Here is an 8,286-nt window from a genome sequence, read left to right as displayed (position 1 = left end):
TAAGACCTTATCAGTCCACCCGAGAATTTTTACAAGAACCTCCTCATAGGACATATCGGCTTGTAGTGTTCCTCATCATGAGAAATAACATGAGAAGGATCAGGGTGGTACTTCTTGAGCATCGAGACATAAAAGATACCATGTAAACCTACGAATTCCTGAGATAGGGTGAGGCGGTAAGCCACAGGTCTAATGCGCTTGATGATAAGAAAAGGTCCCACATATCAAGGGCTTAAATTTCCTCTCTTTTGAAACTACATCTCACCTTTGTAGGGATAGACTTTTAGGAAAACTTGATCTCCTACGAAAAACTCCAAGGGTCACCTATGATTATCAGCGTAGCTCTTGTAGTGACTCTGTGTAGTTGCCAAATTCTTACAGATGATTACAACTTTCTCAATGGTTTCCTAAATGAGGTTTGGTCCTAAGTGCCGTTGGTTCTCGACTTCACTCGAGTAAGTAAGGGAACGACAAGGCCTTCCATATAAAGCTTCATATGGGGCAATTCCGATGCTGGAATGGTAACTGTTATTATAAGCAAATTCACAAAGAGGAAGATACTCATAATAGTTTTCACCAAAGTCAAAATGTAAGCATGTAACATGTCTCCCAATGTCTTGATCGTATGCTTAGACTGACCATCCACCTGGGGATGATAAGCGGTGCTGAAGTACAACCCAGACCCTAAGGCTTCTTGGAAGTTATCCCAAAAGTGAGAGGTGAATTGGCGGTTGCGCTCGGATACAATAAATGAGGAAACTCCATAGAATCGAACAATCTCATCCACATACAGGTGGGCTAACTTACTCGTGGAGTCCATGGTTCGAATAGGTAGGAAATGGGCAGTCTTGGTCAGTCTATCCACAATGACCAAAATGGCATTTCGATCAGAATAGGTCCTGGACAATTCGGTGATAAAATCCGTAGTCACATGCTCCCATTTTCATTTAGGAATCAAAAGACCCTGTAGCAATCCACTGGGTCTATGATGTTTTGCCTTTATCCATTGACAAGTAAGGCATCGGGAGAAATAGTAAACTATATCCTTCTTCATTCCTGGCCACCAATGTTGTTGATTCAAGTTCTGGTACATCTTGGTACTCTCAGGATGGATGAATAACTTAGAAGCATGGGTGGTCTAAAATACATTTGTGCATACTGCATTGAGGACCCATATTCGGTTCCAGAATTTGAACAATCTATCATCAGAGATCCTGAAATCAGGAGATTCATCCGAAGTGAACTTACCCAGGCTCTTAATGAGTTTTGGATCTGTATCCTGTGCTTCTCAAATTTTTATAAAAAGATTCAGTAGGGCTCATATCTGGGTGAGGTAGGTGCTGAGTGATTGCACATTGTCCATCATCTTTCAACTTGAGACCATGGTTTGGGCTAGCATAGCAGGCTCTCATCGACTTAGGGCATCGGCGACTACATTCCCTTTCCCGAGGTGATAAATGATCTGACAATCATAATCCTTCAAAAGATCCATCCAACGTCTTTGTCTCATGTTTAACTCTCGTTGCAAAAAGATATATTTGAGACTCTTATGGTCAGTGTAGATTTGGAAAGTCTGGCCATATAGGGAATGCTGCCATAACTTCAGGGTAAAGATAATGGCTGCCAGCTCCAAGTCGTGGGTAGGGTAGTTTTGCTCATGGACATTAAGCTATCAGGATCAAAAGGTGACTACTCTGCCATGCTGCATCAGGACATACCCCAAACTGATATGAGATGCATCACAGTAAACTTGGAATCTCCCCTCATTGCCCGAGAGAATTAACACAAGGGCAGAAGTGAGACGGTGTTTCAGCTCCATAAACTTTCACTACTTGTATAATTTATAGCAATCCTGGTGAATATGTCAATGAATTGTCGGTAGTATCCTGCCAAGCCAAGGAAACTACATACCTTAACCACATTGGTGGGTGGACTCCAACTATCACAAATTCCACTTTAGACGGGTCTATAGAAATTCCTTCACTTGATATTACATGATCAAGAAAAGAAACTCGATCCAACCAAAAGGAACATTTACTTAGTTTCGCATACAGTTGATTTTGGCGGAGGGTCTCTAGCACTTCAGCCAAATGTACAATATGTTCCCCATGGCTTTTGGAATACACCAGAATATCATCAATAAAGACGATAATGTATTGATCTAGTGCGTGCTGAAAAACTCACACTTCAGCCAAATGTACAATATGTTCCCCATGGCTTTTGGAATACACCAGAATATTATGAATAAAGACGATAATATATTGATCTAGTGCATGCTAAAAAACTCAGTTCATTAGGTCCATGAAAGTTGCTGGGGCATTTATCATTCCGAACGGCATCATCCTGAACTTGTATAATTCGTATCTACACCGAAAGGTAGTTTTTAGAATATCTTTTTCCTTCACTCTCAACTGGTGGTACTTGGTTCTGAGATCAATTTTAGAGAAGACTGTGACCTTTTACAATTTGATCGAATAGATCATCGATCCGAGGTAAAGGGTACTTACTTTTGACAGTCACTCGGTTAAGTTCCCTATAGTCGACACAGAGTCAGAGGGTACCATCTTTTTTCTTTACGAATAACACCAGAGCGCCCCAAGGAGAATAGCTAGGGTGAATGAATTTTTGGGTAATAAGATTAGAAAGTTGATGTTCCAGTTAGGTTAGTTCAGTGCAACTCATGTGATACGTAGGCTACGAGATTGGTTGATTTTCAGGCAATAATTCAATCAGGAACTCTACCTCGCGTGGGAGAGGTAGACTAAGGAGTTCAATGGGGAAGACATCAGGAAAATTGCAAACAATAGGTATAGTACACACAACAGGATCAACATCCATATTCCTGTTCAATTGTTAGGAAAATGATAACAACTTTTATTTCGAGGATCGTAAAGTTACAATTTTATTTTCACAATCTATTATAGCTCTATACTTTTCCAGCCAATCCATTCCTAATATTATATAAAATCCTACAAAATCTAATAATATCAAGTTTATACATACTTCTATCCCTGAAATCTTTATCTTACAGTCTTTATATACGCAATGAGTCTTGAGTAGTCCCTTAGAGGGAGTTTCCACTACTAGCCTTTTCCTAAAGCTTCTGGTTTCAATTCTAGGTTACAGGTAAGTGTACAGAAAATAAAAGAGTGAGTTGCACTAGTATTGATTAAAGCCTTGGTAGGATTATTATGAATAGAAAGCATACCCTAGATGAGAACATGAGCAGGAAGGACTTAAGTTTTGTCTAAATCGTACACTCAACCTTGTGCTGTGGGTCTGGCTATATCCTTCGGTCACTGAGGGCAGTCTTTTATAAGGTGTTGGGTGCTTTCGCACCAATAATAGGCGTGATTGATACATCGACAAGGTAGGTCACTATGCGAGCAACCACAATGTTGACAAGGTGGGTTAGTTCAGACAAGTGGGACTGTATGTGGGGGAAAAGTAGGAGGAAGGGCAATTCTGGTTTATTTGTTTGGGTGGTTACTTACTGGGTCAGGCAATCTCTTTCTAAGTATTAGGGCAGTTGTTGGGCTCAAACTTGAGCAAAGCGTTGGTGCTTAGCCGAGATAAGATCTTTGGACAACTTGGCATGTTCAAGCACCTCTGTATACGAGCTGGGTCTTAGCATAGCGACTCGGTCATAAATGTCGACATGAAGGCCCTTGAGAAACTTCCTAACTTTCTGACTTTCGAGGGTGACCATCAAAGGCCCTTGAGAAACTTGCTACCAATGTTTGGCTTCACCATTTAATATAGAGACTATAAGAAGGACCTTTTTTTCTTCAATTAGGTCTAGTATAAAGAAGAGCTTTTCTATTTATAGGATCTAAGCTTCGACTACTAAAGGATCAGGGCCACCTCCAAAGTGTGGGGGGTTAAGTTTCCTAAACTCTGCTATATTATGGGAGATAGACAGATCTGGGTTTTAGAATTCAGGGGTAGGGGGTGGATAAGGGTTGGCCTTGTTTTGTCCTGCAACTGTAGTTAATCCTTGAAGGGCTTAGAAAAGTTCTATAAATTTAGCCCCGGTCAGATGATCAGGGGCGTTTGGTCATTCAATACGCTCTACAGATGGCCTTCCTCGCGTCATTCCTATAAAAAAAAGGAATACAAAAGTTGGAGGTTTAATCTTTGAAAGGAAGACATTTTCCTTTCCTAAGTACTCTAAATGGTTTATCTATCCTAGACCTCAGTGTAAGGGATTTGTTTTGTGATATTGTGCTCTGATACCACCTGTGACATCCCAGGTGCCAGTTAAGGCAATTGGGTGCAAGATACAGGTTCAGAATAACGAGTGCATGGTAATATTTATGCAGTGGAATCAAGACCTTAACAAATCCCTTATAGATACATATATATAGTTCAAAATACATACATCACTGAGGTCAGAAGTAGCTACAAAATATAAAATATAAGGGTCACTTCTTTCACTATGCTACTGAAATTTATCAGAGTGCGGGAATAGACATGTACTCAGATTTGTGGATCCATGGGATCTTCATAGACTTCCAAGGGTAGGTTTGTCTATAGTTCCTCAGTTTCTTCCTCATCTGGGGGGGAATTAAAAGAGTGAGTTCCATATGCTCAGTAAGAAAAATAGTATTAAATTAACATCGTAAGATTTCAAAAGTTTATTATTTTATCTTACCGTTTAGCTCCCTCGTTTACCTAACTCATCATTAGAAAAAATATTTATTTTAATATCAAAATAGTATGTTAGCACAGAAAATCAAATATACATATATCATGCCAAATAATAGAGAAAATCAAATAAATTATGAAATGCTTAGATTTTTTGTGTTATGCTTCGCGAAGTCGTTACAAACTTCCATCTCTGAGGGCAGATACAGATACAGATTTCTAACTGCCCAAGTGGAATGAGCATATCAGATACAGATATGGCAATTTGCTCAGGCCCACTTTCGGCTGGCCAAACCATTGTACGATCTATGACCACGACTTTACCAACCATAATGGTCATAATAGATAATCTATAGTCACGACATTACTTAGCCACGAGTGACCCCTAAAAATAGTATGATACCACTCTCGTTAGAGGGCACGTCATAATCCACTAGGAGTGGTCCTCTTACGTCTTTCTAGACCAGATAGGGGAGGGGAGAAATAGATACCCCGAAGGGCAAGGGAAACAGATACCCCTCAGAGATAAAAAGTCTAACGAGATACTTGATGCAATATGCATGCCAATACAAATACACTTCGAACCATACAGCCTTCATTCCACTTTTCTCTTTTTCTTTTTTTTTATTTTATCTTTTTATTATCACGGCTACATATTACATTTATCACATGCAAATTCACCAAGTGTCAGTAATTCACACAGCATGCTTGAAAATCAGACAATTCGACTCATTTGAATACAGAGGCATGCAAAACAGACAAAACAACTATCATATTAAATTTGTTTATCTAAAAATATTCCTTAGGATGTTGAAAATAATACTAGATTCCTTACCGAAATCTCGATGTTTTCTCCTTCATCATTTTCCTTTCTTTTTCTTCTTCTCTAACTATTTTATTATCTCTCTCTCTCTCTCTCTCTAAATCTTTAAAAATTTGAAGAACTGGAAGTATGGAGAGGAAGGGAAGAGGAAGGGAAATTTATAGAATTTTAAAAAAGTTGGATTCATGCCAAATGGCGAAATATGGTGAAGAGAGAGAAGGAAAAGTTTATTGGCATGAAAAATTAGGGAGGAAAATTTCCTCCTTTGGTGGTGGCTGCGCGTTGCTTAAGGCAGCGGCAGAGCTCTGCTCGAGATGACAGAGCCTGGTCGGCACACTGTAGACTAGCTTGTAGGCACACAAGCCTGCTACCGCGCTCACTGGGCCTAGGTGTACTGGGCGCCGCACACGCAGGCCTACTGCGCAGGCCGTAGGCGCATAGGATCTGTTCGCGTAGGCCTGCAGCACGGACAGCGCGTGCACAATGTGCGGTGCCAGTCTGTGCGCAAAGTGACGTGTTGACGGCCCGCCTATGCATGATAGGATGCATGTGCAGGTCCTGACCTTGCGCCATGCGTGCATGCGGAGGGGAGGTGCATGTTGTGCGCACGTGCTGTGCGTGCGTGCGTGCGTACGGATAGGACTTGAGTATTGTGAGCACACCTTGCAGCCACTTTGTGTTCATCCGTGCACACACAGTGCCTAGCACCCACACGGGCAAACTTAGTTTCTTACGGGATTTTTGCATGCAAGTCGGTTTTCTCCCGTTTTGCCTTTTTTTAATTTTTTTTCTAATTTTTGCTTTGAAATAAAACAAAATAATGTAAAAGAAATAAAAATAAAAATAATAGTAAAATTAATAAAATAAATAAAAATAAAAATAGATTAAAATCACATATCTCAAGAATGGCGTATATTAATTTAAATTTAGGGTGGCCAAAGGCCTGAATAAATAGAGTTTTTAAATCATTTTAGCACAATGATGAGGACCATTTATTGAGACTAGAGAATGTTTTACTTACAAAATAGGAGATTTCTGAACTTTTTCTTGATGAGAAGTTATATGTTGTGTTTTCCATCTCTTGTAAGTTACAATTGTATGCTGATATAGCTAATTTTATTGCAGGAGGGTGGATACCAAAGTATTTTAGTTTTCAACAAAGGAAAAAGTTTATTACTAAAGCCAAGAATTTTATCTGGGATGATCCTTACCTATACAAACTTTACCCAAATCAAGTGATTAGGAGATGTGTGCTTGAACAGGAATTCAATTCCATTATGAATCACTGTCATGATAGGGAGGTAGGTGGTCAATTTTGAGCAAATAAAATAGCTGCAAAAAGGTATATCTCTAGTTGTGATTGTTGCTACAGTACAAGTAATATCTTAAAAAGGGGTGAAATGCCCCTAACTAATATTCTTGTGTGCGAAATTGATAGTGCCTAAAAACGATATCATCACCACCCACTTTTGAGTTGTTAAACTTGATGGTATGCTATCTAATCTGAGCTATTTTCTATATTTTATTACAGGACAAGAGATAATGATGAAACAAGGAAAAATAATATGAAAAGGGGAAGAGTTCATGAAAATAGTCATTAGGCCAGCGACAAGCCTTGGGCAAGGCTTGGATTTAGCAGTTAGTAGTAGGTCCTATCCAAAACAACTTAGCCTTGGGCAAGGCTAAAGGTTACACACAACAGTTGACCTAAATGAAAATGCATGCTTTTTTAAATCTGGAAAAAATCTCATTCTAGCAAAAATCTAGGGCCAAAAATCAAGGAGAGATTATTTTGGAAAGTTAGGGATAAGCCAAAAATCAAGGAAAAGGATCCTAATAAAAAAAAACTCTAGCCTCCTTGGGTTATAAAATAGCGGTTGCCAAGTAGGATAATCATCATTCTTCTTCTAACGCTGCACAAAGCTTTAGCAACAGATTTCACGCTCTCTTTTTTCTTCGATTTGATCTTTTTTCTTCTCTTTGATCATTAAAAAACTCTTTTGTATTGAAATCCACCAGGAGTGGCTAGCTATGTTATTTTTTCTAGTTGATAGATCTAGCAAACTCCAGCAATGTACTTGTGAGATCTAATCGAATTAATTTTAGTTTTATTTCATATATGGTTTTTATTTATATCCTGTACCTATCTATATTTGTTGTTTTGAATTCACTTGAATAAGGCCTATCATACGTGGAGAGAAACCACAAGCAACTAGCCGAACTCCTTAAATTCGTAACCATTTAAGTAGTTCTGGCACCTAGTAGTGATTAGTGTCGCACCGAGGAGGTAAGTAATCTAGTTGACTAGTTCACGTGGATGAATCCAGCAACTTGAATAAGGTCTTTCTAGCTCTCAAGGCCATTGACAAGTTAAATTCTATGGACTTTTCCAGGACTGCTTAGCAATGAAGAACCAACTAATAAACATTTTTTGGTTGGTTTAAGAATAAAGAAGGATTAGTTGTCAAAACATTTCTGACAACTATAATTCATTTGCCATATTTTAGATAAAATGAATCCTTGCATCTATGATCAATTATATTACTAGAGCTAGTTATTTCGTCAACTAGGAATTCTTCTTATAATTGCTTAGTTTTTAATTTGCAGCCAATAATTTGTTTAACATTATTCTACTTATTTTTTATTTTTTATTGTGTATTGGATTCTACAAAGCCCCCACTTGTTTACTTTTTATTCGTTAATCAAGGAAGAAAATTGGTTTTCAATTTCTTGTGGATTCGACCCTTCTTACCAGTACTACAAATTTGTTTTATTGGTTAAATAGGAATTTGTTTTTGGTGAATTCAACACCTATC

At 38.6% G+C, this 8,286-nt stretch overlaps 1 protein-coding gene across 1 annotated transcript; it reads right to left on the bottom strand.

The window, feature by feature from the left end:
• Positions 1 to 424: 424 nt before the first annotated feature.
• On the bottom strand, positions 425 to 3,709 carry LOC148253383 (uncharacterized). The gene is made up of 5 exons (XM_088223348.1): positions 3,545 to 3,709; positions 1,436 to 1,669; positions 1,160 to 1,279; positions 640 to 934; positions 425 to 525 (listed from the first exon to the last, which is right to left on the bottom strand). The coding sequence occupies exons 1-5, from the start codon at positions 3,707 to 3,709 to the stop codon at positions 425 to 427; spliced, it is 915 nt and encodes a 304-aa protein (XP_088079474.1).
• Positions 3,710 to 8,286: the final 4,577 nt, after the last annotated feature.

Source organism: Carica papaya, chromosome 6 (genome assembly GCF_054855325.1).
Source record: "Carica papaya isolate Zhongbai chromosome 6, ASM5485532v1, whole genome shotgun sequence".
In the NCBI taxonomy this organism is placed as follows: domain Eukaryota; kingdom Viridiplantae; phylum Streptophyta; class Magnoliopsida; order Brassicales; family Caricaceae; genus Carica; species Carica papaya.
The sequence above is the reverse complement of the archived record's forward strand: the minus strand, read 5'-3'. Positions and strand labels throughout refer to the sequence as shown.

Coding starts and splice junctions, on each gene's coding strand:
- LOC148253383 (XM_088223348.1), bottom strand. CDS start 3,709: ATGGTCACCCTCGAAAGTCAGAAAGTTAGGAAGTTTCTCAAGGGCCTT. Junction 1,670..3,544: donor AGCACCAACGCTTTGCTCAA/GTTTGAGCCCAA, acceptor TGATCCTGATAG/CTTAATGTCCATGAGCAAAA. Junction 935..1,159: donor GAATATGGGTCCTCAATGCA/GTATGCACAAAT, acceptor TGAAAATGGGAG/CATGTGACTACGGATTTTAT.